A 15,229-nucleotide genomic window follows, 5' to 3' on the forward strand; every position below is an offset into this window, starting at 1 on the left:
AGTTGAATCTGAAAGTGGAGTCGATTAGGAAGACTATATATATATGTTCCAAAGTAGAAACCAATTGATCTTTTTGAATTGACTTGTTCTTTTTAAATTGACTTGTTCTTTTTAGAGTAACTTGTTCATTATATATTCAATTAGAGACCAGAGGTGAGTAGACTCATATTTATAGCTCGTTCAGTTCAAGTCTCTTCGCCGTTGCTACCTATTCCTAGTTCGAAATTCATAGTTAGAAGCCATAGTTAAGTCATAGCTAGAAGTCCTAGTTAGAAGTCATATATTCCGTAGTTATAGTCACTGTTCAGTATTATTCCAATCGAACAAAAGTTTCTATAATCCGTAGTAATCCAATTCAGACTAAATCGAACTACAATCTACTGCTCATACAATGTACATTCCAAAGGCTAACCTCGAGGAGGAATGGGAACAGGCCGAGTTCCTCATCAAGAACTATCCCCTTGCAACAGTGATCACCTCAACAGAAGAAGAAGGCATTATTGGAAACCATTTCCCCTTTTTCTTGAAGATCGATAAGGAAACAGGTAAGAAGTACTTGCACGCTCATATTGCCAGGGTCAACCATCAGATTCCTTCATTGAAGGCTGCTGATAAGGTCTTGGTGATATTTCAATCTACTAACTCGTATATCACTCCAAATTACTACCCAACAAAGCAGGAAACCCACAAGTTCGTGCCCACCTGGGATTTTGCCAGTACCCATATCTATGGAAAGGCCGAAGTGTTGGATGATTCTACGTTTATAAGACAGCAGATCGACGATCTCACCAACCAGCAAGAAGCTGGCAAAGAAGACGCTTGGAAGGTTTCAGATGCTCCGGAGAATTACCTTAAATTGAAGCAAAAAGCCATAGTTGGATTAAGAATTGAGATCTTGACCACTCATACGAAGTTCAAGTTCGAACAGGGACTGAACAGGAAAGAAGTCGATGGTGTGATCGAGGGTTTGGCCAAGGACAACTTGCATGAGATGTCCGAGTTGACAAAGTCTGCTAACGAGAGATACGATGTGAAGAAAGCAGCATTAAAGGCTGCTCTGTCGTAAACGAGAGAAAGAGATATGAATTCCCGAAGTTTAGAGATGCCAGTGATTATTTCATTGTATAGAACTTAACATTTGGTATATTATAATATAATATTAAGATATGATACATTCATTAACATTCCCGGGGTTTTTAATTGTAATATTTGTCATATTAGTTGAGTCAATTGTAATTACAAAGAGAGATCTGAGGTTATTACAATTTAATAAAAGTTATTCCACTGTTAAGTGAATTCCTTCAGTTCACAAAGACAGTTCACGAAGACAGTTCACGAAAAGAAGGACAGTTTATCTGAACTTCACCAATTGACTCATTCTACATCAAACTCGTATTAAAAAACAAATGGTTCAACAGCTCTCTAGCTGTTCCCAACTTCTTTTATGTTTATTCAGAAACTTTAGCTTCCATGGTCTAATATACATATAATGCCAACGGTAGTATTTCATCCGATTGGATGATCCTATTGTACACGTCTTCTTTCGATTTCTCTGTGGCTCTTATCTAATACGGAGTGAATCTAGGTCCTCCTCTGAAGCTGCCTCTACCTCCTCTTCCTCTTCCTCGTCCTCCTCTGCCACCTCTGAAACCTCCTCTGCCACCTCTACCACCTCTTCCTCTCTCCAAACTCAAACCTGGGATGTTCGTTCTCTTAGCACTAACCTTCAACTCACGGTCTCTGAATGTGCTGCCGTCTAAGGTGGCAACGGCCTTGTTCACGTCTTGCGCATCATTAAACTCCAAATAAGCAAAGCCTTTTGGTTGGCCAGTGAATTTATTGGTCAAAATAGTTACTCTTTTCACCACACCAGCACTGGAAAAGTGCTGCTGCAATTCTAACGGAGAAGTACCGTAATCCACATTTCCTATATACACCGATCTGGAGTCAATGTCTCTCTTCTCTTCATCTGTAGCAGGAACTCCTCCTGAACTAGCATCCAATTGTGTGTGAAGATCTCTCAATTTCGAAGCTTCTCTTTCCATTTCTTGGACTCTTCGGTCAGAATTCTGGCCATCCTGTGATTGGAATTGTTGTTGTTGTTGTTGTTGTTGTTGCTGCTGCTGCTGCTGTTGTGGCGCCTGCTCAAAGCTGTTGTCTATGGCAATGGCGTCTCCACCAACTTCACCTGCGAATGCTGGGGTTGCTTCCTGTGGTCTGTTCTGATCCTGAACTGGTACTTGGTCCGACATTTTGGGGGTTATATACTGGCACTTCTGTAACGGTATTCTTACCAAATATGCTCTTCTACAGTGCTAAATAACAGTCTTAAACCTTGCTTTCACGTCTTTCCAAAAGGCTTCTGAAATCGATTTTTCAGTTTACGACAGGTTTTGGTAGGGGTTACCCGGAAATGGTAATATTTGTATGGAGGCCCCATTATGTTAGTGGAATTGTTAGTGGTTATTTGATGGAGAATGAAGAGAATGATGGATATAGGAGGTGAAGGTGTGTAGATGATGTGTTGTTGCTATTGTTGCTGGTGTATTTTGTTGTTGTTTGTGGTTGTCCTTTTTTTTTTTCTTGGTTTATAGTTCGTGGTATGGGTTTTGCAATTGCTTGTAATTTAGGTGTGCTTACAGTGCTTACAGTATTTTAATGTTAGTAGGTATAGATCGTGAGCTCATGAGATAGAAAGTGAGATGTGAGAATGGGTTTTTTTTTACGAATAAATATTATAAAATTAAACCGAGAGAGTGTTGGAGTGTTGGAGTGTTGGAGTGTTGGAGTATCGTCCAGACTTGTCGTTGATATTATTCTCAATGCTGTAATTTTGCAGCTTCCTGCCGTAGTTAATCATTTCTCTATTAGTAATCTGTAGGTATAAATTCTATGCTATTGTTGTTATTATCATTATTACTATTATATCGATATCTCCTCAGATTCTCTATATGTATCAGAATTGCGATACTCCAGGTATGTTTCTATCCCTACTAAACGTTTTGGCCACATTGGTTTTGATGGTACGCGGTGCCGTAGCTCCATTACTAGTAACAGCATTCTTTGTATTGCCAGTTGTGGCATTAGTACCGTAATCGCGTCTCTTGATCTTCTTCTTCTTCTTTCCGTAGATCGGAAGCAAAAGATCGCTCTCCGTTCGAAGTATGTCGATATCTGTCTCATAGCCGCGATCGTAGTAAGTATTATCATCATCTGTAAGAACTCTCATGAAACTGGACTCACTCCGTGGAAAGAGAGAATCACTATCTTTCATGGGTGAATCATATCTCTTCTTCGTGTTACCAAGACAGAAAATGGCACCAATCATGATACCACCAAAAATAGCCAATCCCAAGATGATGCCTACACCAACGCTAACAAATCCAAGATGAACGTGCAAGAAATTATCTTCCTTTGAATCGTCCAACCACTTAAGATTTAAAGGCTTTTCCAAAAGAAAGATACACGAGACATTGTTTGTTGAATTATGACTGTAATGGAGTGACGTACAACCATGTGAAATCAATCTGACTTCATGGTCCTTATTGTAGGACTTCATGTCTAATTCAGCTTTATTTGGATGTGGACGTGGCCGTAACTTTAAAAATACTTTATCAGTATTAGGATCCAGTATACATGTGAGTTCAGTGTTCGTAAGATTTGTCTTCACAATGAAATCTTGCTTCGACCCCGTGGCGTTTCGTGGATGCTCTTTGCGCGTTACACAGTCTAACAAGGTTCCTAGTTGGGAATTTGGAATTAAGTGGAACTCGAGGAAATCAAGCAACTTTGGGAAAGCATCAGTAATATTAAAGTCTGCCATTGACTCATAGCTGGGAACTAACAAGGAAAACTCATGGTGAAAAGTTCCCTTATCCTCAACGAGACCTAGCGCCTTCTTTAACTTAGGGTGAGCTCCAAGCAAATCCACGAACGAGTGCTTTGGGTAGTTTGGATCTGATGTGGTTTTAAGCAAGTCCGCAAAAGGAATACCGAAACCTTCCGGCAAGAGTATTTGATCGATGATGTGGATGGCACCTTGACTAAAGAGTATATCAGAATTTAAAGACATTGACAATTGCGTTTCGTTCAAACCAATGATATTATCCGAATGACTATCCAATTTAAAGCTTTCCACTTTCACCAAATCGCCATTCATATTATCCGAATAAATTTCCTTCTCATCGTCCGACAACCCAAAGTTAGAGTATATAGTGCTTTCTATGAACATTCCTTTCAATATCTCCTTGAAGAGTGCCGGATTACCTTCGAGATAGTTTAAAATTAAGCCAAGATTTTTCCAGGCACCCTTAGACTTGTTGGACGGATAGTAAGTTAGATCTTTTCTGATATTTTTTGTATTAATACTAGAGGTTCCACATGGCAAAAACACGGAATAACCCTTACTATTGTCTGGAAGCGAGAATAAATTGTATTCATTCAAATATCCTAGCGTACTGAGACAGCTCTTCTTGTCTATCTCAATATGATCCAAATGCCTGGGTATAGCACCATTCGATATCAACTCACCCAAAGAATGTTTGAAGTTCGAAGGCGTATCCACATCTTTATCGGTAATGTAGGCGAAGGTTCCGTTTCCGATCTGCTCTGCTGACGAAATAATATTAACCTCGTCATTGATGGTTCGTTTCACTTCTTGACCTTCTAAAGAAGCAGAAACCTTCAATTTAAAGCATCCACCAATCTTCTTCTTTGAACAGAGCTTTGAATCTAGCAACCGGTACACAGAATTATTGTCTTTGATATGCGAATCGATATCGATGGCCCCATCTGCAAATTGGTACAAAAGACCCTGCTTAGAACTGAATGACGAAGTAGAAAATGGAGCTACGTCATCATCAGCTATATCATCCCTTTGCGCTGACTCCAAAAATATCGTCTGGTTAGATGTAGTTCCATCTATAAGATATTCCAACGATCTGAAGGTAATTTCTTTGACTAAGTTTGAAAAATGCATGGCATACAACGCCTTTCTGGGTATCATTTCAACGGTCGGGACTTTTAATGCTGTAAAAAAGTTACTTTGCTTTTGAGGGCTGAAGACATGAATAGCCCCATCCGCCAAGACCACTGACGTAGAGCTGAATATCTTGTTATTTAAATGGATCTTACCTGTTTCTTCGTCTATGCCGACATTGTACTTGATGTGCTTGCTAATACTTCGGTATCCATCCTTAGAGTCTGTACCATTGGTGCCTGCTACAACACCATTGATTAATAAGTCCAGAAGAAGGACGTATATATCTGTCCTAACCTCTTGAAATGCCTCTTCCGTCGTCGTAAACTTAGGATTGTATAGGGAATGGTATGTTGCCAAGTAGTAGCGCAAGTCTATTTTCAGAAGAGATTGCTCCATATAATCATCATCAGGCACAAAAATAGTTTTGTATCCTCCAAGGAACTCTTCGCATGAAAGAGGGAGTCTTATTGGCTTCTCCTTCTTCTTTTTGTCTTTTCCCTTTTTCCGTTTCTTTTTAGGCTTCTTTTTCCTTTTCTTCTTGTCGCTTTTCCCTTTGGTGTGGTGCCTAGAGTTTTTTTTCTTATTAGCATTCACTCTCCTATTATATGCTGCAGCATCATCGTCCTCTAACACCATCCCCTTATGTATTTTTTCTATGTCTTCAAGACTATCATCTAGTAGTGCTTCTATTAACTTCTCGTCATCGAAGTCACCATCTCCTTCACTGTACTCCACATCTTCTTCCCCATCATCTCCACCATCGTCATCGTCATCGCCGTCGCCTTCATCTTCGTCATCATCATCGTCATCATCATCATCGTCATCATCATCGTCGTCGTCTTCGCTGTCTGCAAACAACAGCTTCACCATTTTTTTCACTGTTCCTATCTTGAACCCATTAAGTTCCACAGTCTTTTCATCCATTAGAACCTCGCAAAGAGTCGGTTTTAATGGCAACAAATGCTCGATTCCTTGAATAAACGAGTGCTGGTGCTTTGCGTAGACATCCGGGTCCACTATAGAAGAAACATCGTCTACGACGTATTCCAAAGACTCGAAATCAGGCGAGACACTAATCTGATAGTATGTCGTTGGCAGAGTTTTGTAAAGAGTTTTAAAAACTGCTTCCTTCCTGCCAAGGTACCCCACTCGAAATCGCTGGTCGACTATGTACCTTAGCAAATCGTCATTATCAAAGTCGTAATTTAAGGCTCGTGAGAACGCCAGGTTGATTGGCGCAAGCAACGTCACATTCTCAAGCTGGTTAATATAGGGTATTAGGCCTCTTCTTTGGACCTGTCGCAAGAAATACGAGTATTGTACTTGTGACGAGAGTATATCTATTATTGTAGACGGGGTCTCAATGGGCAAGTCCGTTTCTGTAGATGCAGTTGTGACTTGTACCCGAGCCACCGGAGACGCCATGACCAGCATGACGAAAACGGCGAAAACAGCGCTAAAATTCCACATCATCGCCAATGAGTGTTCTATCACAGTGCTGGGATTAATTAAACGCTGGCTGAGGCCGGATAATGCGCCTTTCACCGTGTTGGTAGAAGAAGAACATGGTTGTAAAAAGAATTCGTGAATTTAATTTGGCGCTTGTAGGCGATTGTTATTATGTGCAGTCGTTGAGTGAGTTTACGATACACGTGACCATTGTAAGCGGAGGCAGCGAAGCGAAGCGGAAAGAAGTATGAATAAACGAGAATGTTAGGAGGGTTACGTTTGTGTTGTGGATGGGAGATGATTGCTTGTGGGGAGGTGGAGCAGTTTCCTAAAACACTAAAAACAATAAAAAAGAAAGGTGTAACTGTGTGGTATTTGCACTTTTGAGCTTATGCATTTCTTGGTGTCATATCATCAAAAACTTTTATTGCTTGATAAAAAATGGGGTCTCTGGAAGGGGGATATAGTATTAAAAAAGAGCCTATTAAAGCTTTGGATGCATATTAAAAGCTTTGGATTGTTGTGCTGCTCGAAACAACACTATGAGGACCATTTTCCAATTTCCGGCGAGGCTGTAGCAGCTTCAATGAAATACTACAAAATCCCCAAATTTATGAAAATTCTTAGGGAAAAATGATTCCCGAAGACTATAGCAACCCACACCCAGTCACTCTATTCTCATGTTACCTGGACCCCAACGATCGTTAAATGTTCTTCGTTGCCTTTCCTTTCATCCTTACAACATTCCTATGCCTGAAAAGGTCGTGCGCTTTGGTACGAAATGCAGTCAAACAGCGCTGTCTAAAAATAATTTATTGACTCATTGGAAGGAACGGCCAGCCTTATTCGTAATTCTATTTCTTCCTGGAAGTATATGTTCTGTCGTGAAGTGTGGCTCGAGGAAATGAAAGCAATTGCATATAGAAGGAGTTGCAAAGACATCTAGGTTCAAGAAAAAAAAGTAAAGCGCACTTAGAACTCGTAATGTCATCTGCTGAAGATTCTGCTACAGGGGTAGAACCCTTTGATGAGGCTACAGGGTCGGCCGTTTTGAGTCACCGTAGGTCTGTAGAAAATGAGCTCCAGGAGCTTGAAGCTGTATCTCTTCAGGAATCGTTGCCTGAAGGGTTCAATGTAGACGAAGACAAGTACCCTTCGAGCGTACAGAATCCCAGAAGACGAGCATTGGTACTTCAGAAAACAAACAAATACTACAAGATTATATTGAATATCACCAACGGAGCCATATGGGGAGTCTTGGCAAGAAAAGGACTCATGCAATTGACTACATACAACGGATCATACTTAGGTGGAGTTATATGGGCAAATTTTGCTGCATGCATAGTAATGGGAATTGGAGTGGACAGCTTAAAGTTTTGGAGTCATTTGCTCGACAATCATCCGCTCGAATTCCCAACAAAGGCTGCCATTCCATTGTATACCGGGTTAACAACTGGCTTCTGTGGAACCTTATCATCATTTTCTTCTGTCATGTTAGAAGCATTTAACAAATCTGCGGATACAGAAATTGGAGTGTTTTATAACTATCCTAATTCAGCATATGGAATCATGGAATTCTTTTCCGTTATGATAGCACAGTTTGGATTGTCAGTTATGGGATTCCACATAGGAAAACACTTCGTTGAAGCGTTTGATGACCACTTCCCCTCCATAACAAGAAGAACTTATAAGATACTTGAGACTGTTTCTATGCTAACGGGAGTAATAGGATTCATCATCGCAATTATATTAATTGGTGTGCAAGACAATGGATCCTGGAGATCCTGGATGTTTGCAGTGTTTTTTGCTCCTTTTGGAGCACTTCTTCGCTTTTACTTATCGAAGTACCTCAATGCCAAGGTTAAAGACTTTCCTCTTGGCACCTTCAGTGCCAATTTCCTCGGTTCTTTACTATTGGCAATTTTCACATTACTAGGAAGAGGTAGATTACCAGGGGGAGGGCAAGTTCTGACTCATGTTATCGGATGCCATGTTCTTAATGGCTTGGATGACGGATTTTGTGGAGCGTTGACTACTGTCAGTACATTCATCGTGGAACTTTTCGGTCTCAAGACAGTATACTCATACCGATATGGGTTCGTTTCCATTATACTCGGTTACTTAATATTCATTCTTATCCCGGGCTCCTACAATTGGGCTGTAGGTTTAACGGATCCAATCTGCGTATAATAAGATTTACTAATGAACTGAGACTTACAAATGGGATCTCAAACCACGAGCTGTTTTATGCCATTTTGAGTTATATTGCTCTCATTGACTCCCTTTGTCTATGATAAACAAAGCTTTAATAGAATCTCGGCTACCAAGATCCTTCATAGACACAACTAATAATCTAATTTCAATATCGAATATCGTTTTCCCTAGTAAATATGTCCCGTAATACCCCGTAGCACTTGTTTTAACTACAGGGAACCCCATCCGGAAGCTCCAGCAGATCTCCATTTTGGCCCAGTGCTACTAGATCGCCGCAAGAACCCCGAATTTAGACATTCTGGCTACATGTCCACCCTTCCACCTCGCAAACTTCTCCCCAAAGGAGAACTGCAAAATAGCTCTTTTCGTCACTCCTCCCACACTATGAGCAAATAACATTGTTATTCGCAGCCTATTTATGCGTCTGAGTCAGTGCTTATGTCAGCAAGATAATCCGCTTCACTGAGAATGTTCGCTGAGCATTATATCTGTCCCAAAGCGGTAATTTTTCGCACCATTATTTGCTCATACATTGAAAGATTTCGGATCTGATAAACCATTCTTGGGATGATAATTATCATGGGAAGTTGTATGGATGTTGGCCGTAAAAAAATCTTAATTGTATATATAATAGAGTTAAGATCTGAGTAATGGAATTTCGTTGAATGGCTTAAATTCAGCGAGTTCAGAGATTGCCGAGAAAAAAAGAGGTTGTACTTGAACGGAGACGATTATTTGACTGCTACTACTCCGAAGATTTCTCGATACTTGCAACATACATACTACAGAAGAAGTGAAAATTAGTATAAATTTGGTTATTATTGGATTCGATATTTGGTGATAACTTCTACTTATTCTCTAAAGGTAAAATATTGGCTAGAAGGATAAAAAAACAGTACTCATTTGGTAGAAAATAGTTGAACCATCGGCAGGTTTCTTTTTATTTCTTTATTTATTAGAACACAAGTTTGGATAAAGTGTCTAGAACACAGAGATAGAACAAGGTAAAAATGTTCAACTGGACAAAACGTACTACATTTGAGGGGCTTGACTGTATCGCCGATCAGAATACCCCAGAGTTTATGGCTCTCCACAAAGCCCTGAGTGCACAGGTTGCCTGGGCCGACCAAGCAGAATATGGAAAATACACCGTTTACTTTGGAGTAGCCGTGATATTTCTTGCTTTCGTGAAACATTTGTGGTATAGATACCGTGACTACAGTTATAAGAAAACCCAATCGTCGCAGTATCTAGTGCCATTTGTAGATGTCTTGGTCTCTTATTCGAGATACTTGGGATATAAGCAAATTCCACAAAGATTGAGTTATTTCACGTCTTTGCCAGCTTCGCTTGGTTCCACCATATTTATGTTCGTGTCATCCATGTATTTGTTGTGTTACTGTTTGGTTCCACATTTCTGGTACAGACCATGTACTGGCTTTGGATCTCCTCCGTTAGCTATCAGATCAGGAATTATGGCTACGGCTTTGACTCCTTTCGTTTATGTATTGGCTGGAAAATCTAACATGATCACTTTTTTGACTGGTATCAGTTACGAGAAGTTGAACCAGCACCATCAATACGTAGGCTTGGCTGCATTTGTACTTGCAATTATTCACACAGTTCCTTTCATTTACCTGAACTTAAGGGAGGGAGGTGCTAGCCTGGTGCTGATGTTGTTCAGGACTGACTTTGCTTACTACAGTGGAATACCACCTTTGATCTTATTGGGCTGGTTGTGCATCGCATCCAAGGCATGGATCAGAAAGCACGTCTACGAGGTGTTCGTGAATTTACACTGGGCTGCTGGAATTGCATATTTTGGTACTCTCATTTGGCATATTGACAAAACTTTAAATTGTGACAACTACATGTGGGGTGCCTTGGCTTTCTGGGCAAGTCAAATCTTGTATAGAATGCTTGTCAAAACATGCTTCAAGCCAAACTCATTGTTCTTAAGACCTAGGATCGCCAAACTTCAAAAGCTCAATGATAACGCTTTCCAAGTTACTGTTGCCAATTCTAAAGGTTACGAATGGGGACCTGGTCAGCATTGTTTTTTGAGATTTGCTGGTGTTAGATTCTTAGATAATCATCCATTTTCCATCGCTTCCATGATAGATGAAGACCTGAGGGAAATGAAGTTTATTATCATTCCAAAGAAGGGTTTGACCAGAACACTCTTCAATCAGTTGGATGAGTATGTTGCCCAAGATAAAAAGGTTTTTGTTGATGGTCCATATGGTGGAACCCCAAGAGATCCCACAGCATTCGACCGTGTTATCTTAGCAAGTACAGGTACAGGTGTCACTGCTACATTACCATTCTTGTTGCACCTTGCTGGCGAAATCCTGAAGGCCAAGGCAGCTGGGAGTGTAATTCTTACAAAACACATTAACTTTATTTGGATTGTTAGACAACAAGATGACATAAAGTGGATTAGGGACGAATTAATCAAGTGCAAGGATGTTGCTGGTGAATACATCACCATTGACATTTATGTGAACAATGGGACTAGCATGGAGTTGAAGGAATACAACGATGTCAAGGAGACTTCTTCAGAGGACTTGATCAAGAAATCTTTTGAAGTTGATGTTGAAAACCAAGTTGACTCCAACACATCTTCGACAAGCACCGACCCGTTCAATGTTCACATGTACAAACCATCTATTAACAGAGTATTGGGTGACATGCGCCACACACTCGGAAGAAGAAATATGATTGTTTCTTCAGGAAGTGAGTCGATGAAGGCTCAGGTAAGTACAGTTGCTTCCCACTTCCAAGCATTGATCTTTAATAATGATCTTAACAACTCTTGCATCGAAGAGATCTATTTGCATACGGAGACTTTCGGATGGTAAACCGAATATCTTAATTAGATAAAAATCTGTCAATAAATATAATAATAATCCATAGTATTCTCTCAACAACGTTGTATCCAGCTATCCAAGTTTAAGTTCTTTATGATTGTTGAGAATCCTGACTCGTATCGACTTCTGCAATAGTGATCGAGTGTTGTAGAATTCACATTCTGCTGATTGCTCTTACCCCCTTTCGGATACTCGACATGTAACACAGCCTTATTCGCCGCAATGAATTTTTCATATGGCTGGCATTCACCATACTCTACGCATTGTTCTTGAACAGAGAAGTCAACTAATTGTATTACCTTTTCGATTATCTCTGCCGAGTTCTTCAAGCTCAAAGATATATTATATGAATGTGCTTCTTTTGACAAGAACTTGATAAATTCTACAGAGTCGCTTTGAGTTAAACCCAAGCCATTGTCGTTTTCGTACCCATTTATATTGTCGGGATCAATGGCATCACAGCTTTTCTCATGAGCCAACTTGATCCTAGATGCCATTATATTTCTCACGTTGGGAGAGCTCAAGTTGACCCATCTTTCACCCTCCCATCCAGAAAGAGATTTACCTAAATCGCTACCATTGAACTTCTTGCTGTCACTTCTCCAGTTTTCATAACTTCCTGCCGAAAAATAGCATATGACAGACTTGTTCTGAAGGTGTATCTCATCAATAATACTCTGTGGATTGTCAAACAAGTCAATATCGAAGACTTGGACCCCAGCTGTAACCGAATTCAAAGGGTTGTCGAGTTTATAATCCCAAGTAGTATTAACTTTTGGTACCCAAAGTTTTCTAGGTTTAGGAATTGACGTTGTAGAACTATTTTTGGGGGTACTGGTGTTAGTGATTGTATTATCACTAGAGCCACCTCTATTTCTTGTCAATCCAACACCTAAACCGACTCCCAATCCTATAGCTATACATACTGCGATAAATATAGCCGCAATGATCCTTTTAAACTTCACCAGAAGCACCATAGCTTCAAGATCCAAGGAAGAACACGAGGCGTTCACTTACTATTATGTCTTAAGATGCTTTTACATTGCCAAGCAGGCTAAAGATGGACTGCATAGTATGGTGCCTTATAGAAGGTTTACGTATGGAGGCTTAGTTATAGACTCGAACGAGTATAAGTAGGAGTACGAATACAATGTTAGTGCAAGAAGTTTTATGGATTGAATATGAGGGAATAAATAGAATTAAGAGGAATAAATAGAATAAATAGAATAATATATAATCTGAGTACTTAAGTTTTTGAGTGCTTGAGCTGATAATCGACATCGGCATCAATGGATTCAAAGAATTCTTTGTTGCTAATGTGCTTGGGTTTCCAGCCAATGGCATACCCGTTGTCTCCTCTACTTCTAGAATTAGTTCCCCAATAGTATGGAGCCCATTCACTATCGTTGAGCTTGATAATTGGTTCCGGTTGAAGACTGTCCACTTCCTTGCTCTCAATAACGCCCTTAGCGAACAAGCTTTCGGCAACAGCTGCTGAAACTTGTCTCCAGGTATGTTCAATTTCAGAGGGCTCTGTTGTGACCTTTTCCTCGCCTTCAATGGCATAGGATCCAAAGTAGTATCCCTGTCTGTTGGCTGGAACATCATCACCTCTCAACAACTTGTTCAAAAGCAACAAGTACAAATCTCCCAAATCTTTGATGTGAATGTGGTTCCAGACGTAGTTACCATCGAAAACAGAATATCCCTTGTTGTGTCTAATAGTGGATTTGATCAACCATGGGATCTGGGCAGAAACGACGTTGTCATAACCGTTGCTAATACCGTAGATAGTGGAAGGACAGATGATTGCAACCTCAACTTTTGGATTTCTGTCGTGAATGTCAAGAATGATCTTGTCAACTGGTCTGTGAGGTTGCTCCAAGTCCAACGAATTGATTTCATCGATGTCGTACTTGTCTGAATACACCTTGGTGGTAGCTCCTTTCTTAGCGTCTAAGCCATCTCCTAATACTGAAGTTCCGGAAGTGTGAATCAAAATCTTCTTCTCCTTAGCCTCAGATAATGCGTCCGAAAGGGCCTGAGCACTAGGAACATGGTCTACGTTAGCAGTGTTGATGATAACATCATTTTCTTCCACTTGTTTACCAAGAAGTGTGAGATCATCGAGGGTGCCAATAACCGGAATAATCTTGTTATCCGAAGCGGCTTTCAACTTTTCAGCCTTTTGCTGGCTACGGACCAATGCCGTCACAACGAACTTATGTTCCTTGCTGTTTACCAATTCATAGGCAACTTGCCCACCAATATAACCGGTAGCACCAGTAAGGAAAACCTTTGTAGTAGTAGAAGACATATCGCAGAATAAAGATTAGTGTAACTTAGTATCAATTCCTAGTTTCTAGGGAGTAGCTTACTGTTCCGTTCAAGTGTAAAACCATCTACAATTGCATCCCATTTTATATTTTGCAATCTCAGAGTGCAATAATATTGCAAATATGTCAATAAAATATGGCTGTGCGCAACCCTCTTAGTAATTGCACGGATTTATCGCATTTTTCCTCCACAGTTCATTGTTCCTTGCTGTCGAAAAACCGCGCGGCTGAATGTTGCGATTATTAATCAGCATCTTAGTTTCTGATTACGTTATCACTAGAACTTTTCTGGAGCCTTCTGATGGGGGACTTGCACTGTGCCTTACAGTTCTTCTACTGGAGCATGAGAAGTTTTAAAGTTAGTATGTTCTTATAACTTGCAACAGCGCTGAGCCACCACTAAGACAAATGAAGTTGACTTTACCGTGCACCTTAAATATGGAGAGAATTTCTGTGTACTAACAGTTACAACAGCCAAATAGACGAAAGCGTGGGTCAATTACGGAAAGAATGAAAAACTTAAAGGAATGTGACATATCAAAGAGACGAAAAATGAACTCTAAATTGAGTCGTCACACGAGAACCCTTTCAGACTCCAAGCATTGACTAATACTTAGCTGATTTTAATGAGATGAAGCGATCAAGTTCGTGGATCACAAGCAGGTAAGATCTTCATTGAAAATCCTGAAATTATTGTTCGCGGAAATATTGGAGGTTCACTTCGATAGTCATTGTCAATTTGCCGAGGAAGTGACATAAATCAAACTTTTCAGAACTCATTCAAGACTATTTTCGGGTTTTCTTGATCTCGTTAAAACTGAAGAAATCAAAGGGGAGCTAGGGCAACCGATTCATTTCTCCACTCTGCAATATTACGATGTATTAAATGTGGAGATGAGGGGATATGCTGAAAGTGTAAAGTTTATGATATCACCAAAGGAAAATCCCTCCGAACTTCAGAAATACTCCTCCATTCTCGGAAAATCGGAGAATAGTTAAAGCATCTCCTGATTGCCGTAACAACTTTTTTCCTGAAAGATATTTTTTTCTTCATATTTTTTGAGGAGTTTCCGAATTATTCTTGGCGAAGTTAGGAAAACAATAGGGATTCAACAACATGATGGAGTAAGCAAAATATGTAAAAAAATATAGAGAATCGAATAGATCTTACGGAGAACATGCAAAATGAACTAGGCAATGCTGCTGTTTGTTTTGGCCATCTAAGAGCTGGAACAATATGCGGTGCATGAAGATATGCAGCTCGATTGTATACAAGCTCGATTGTATACACAAATATTTTTTAGCCACACAGACGAATTCATCTCTTAACGGCAACCGTCGGAGAATTGTTCGTTTATTACACATAATTATTTAGAGAC

General features: G+C 40.0%; 7 protein-coding genes across 7 annotated transcripts; 3 read left to right on the forward strand and 4 right to left on the reverse strand. All coding sequences in view use genetic code 12, as the record gives it.

Annotated features, from left to right (window-relative positions):
• The first annotated feature begins 18 nt into the window (after positions 1-18).
• On the forward strand, positions 19-1,399 carry RJT20DRAFT_51668 (uncharacterized protein). The gene has a single exon (XM_064920468.1). The coding sequence runs from the start codon at positions 392-394 to the stop codon at positions 1,064-1,066; it is 675 nt and encodes a 224-aa protein (XP_064773988.1). The 5' UTR covers positions 19-391; the 3' UTR covers positions 1,067-1,399.
• Position 1,400: 1 nt separating this feature from the next.
• On the reverse strand, positions 1,401-2,723 carry RJT20DRAFT_51643 (uncharacterized protein). The gene has a single exon (XM_064920465.1). The coding sequence runs from the start codon at positions 2,250-2,252 to the stop codon at positions 1,566-1,568; it is 687 nt and encodes a 228-aa protein (XP_064773989.1). The 5' UTR covers positions 2,253-2,723; the 3' UTR covers positions 1,401-1,565.
• A 31-nt stretch (positions 2,724-2,754) lies between these two features.
• RJT20DRAFT_129292 (uncharacterized protein) lies at positions 2,755-5,688 on the reverse strand. Its single transcript, XM_064917465.1, has one exon. The coding sequence runs from the start codon at positions 5,615-5,617 to the stop codon at positions 2,957-2,959; it is 2,661 nt and encodes an 886-aa protein (XP_064773990.1). The 5' UTR covers positions 5,618-5,688; the 3' UTR covers positions 2,755-2,956.
• Positions 5,689-6,543: 855 nt separating this feature from the next.
• Positions 6,544-8,620, forward strand: RJT20DRAFT_150915 (fluoride transporter; the record flags this gene model as incomplete). Its single annotated transcript, XM_064919037.1, has 2 exons — positions 6,544-6,693; positions 7,431-8,620. Exons 1-2 carry the CDS (start codon positions 6,678-6,680, stop codon positions 8,618-8,620), a joined length of 1,206 nt encoding a protein of 401 aa, XP_064773991.1. The 5' UTR covers positions 6,544-6,677.
• A 1,034-nt stretch (positions 8,621-9,654) lies between these two features.
• RJT20DRAFT_145938 (putative ferric-chelate reductase) lies at positions 9,655-11,505 on the forward strand (the record flags this gene model as incomplete). The annotated part of the gene is made up of 2 exons (XM_064918835.1): positions 9,655-11,145; positions 11,209-11,505. 2 exons carry the CDS (start codon positions 9,655-9,657, stop codon positions 11,503-11,505), a joined length of 1,788 nt encoding a protein of 595 aa, XP_064773992.1.
• A 31-nt stretch (positions 11,506-11,536) lies between these two features.
• Positions 11,537-12,626, reverse strand: RJT20DRAFT_51648 (endo alpha-1,4 polygalactosaminidase). Its single transcript, XM_064920466.1, has one exon. It carries the CDS (start codon positions 12,489-12,491, stop codon positions 11,568-11,570), a length of 924 nt encoding a protein of 307 aa, XP_064773993.1. The 5' UTR covers positions 12,492-12,626; the 3' UTR covers positions 11,537-11,567.
• Positions 12,627-12,760: 134 nt separating this feature from the next.
• RJT20DRAFT_135899 (uncharacterized protein) lies at positions 12,761-13,831 on the reverse strand (the record flags this gene model as incomplete). The annotated part of the gene is made up of 1 exon (XM_064918440.1): positions 12,761-13,831. One exon carries the CDS (start codon positions 13,829-13,831, stop codon positions 12,761-12,763), a length of 1,071 nt encoding a protein of 356 aa, XP_064773994.1.
• Between the last annotated feature and the right edge of the window lie 1,398 nt (positions 13,832-15,229).

This window comes from Scheffersomyces xylosifermentans (assembly GCF_036884685.1).
Source record: "Scheffersomyces xylosifermentans strain CBS 12540 chromosome Unknown RJT20scaffold_5, whole genome shotgun sequence".
NCBI classification, from domain to species: domain Eukaryota; kingdom Fungi; phylum Ascomycota; class Pichiomycetes; order Serinales; family Debaryomycetaceae; genus Scheffersomyces; species Scheffersomyces xylosifermentans.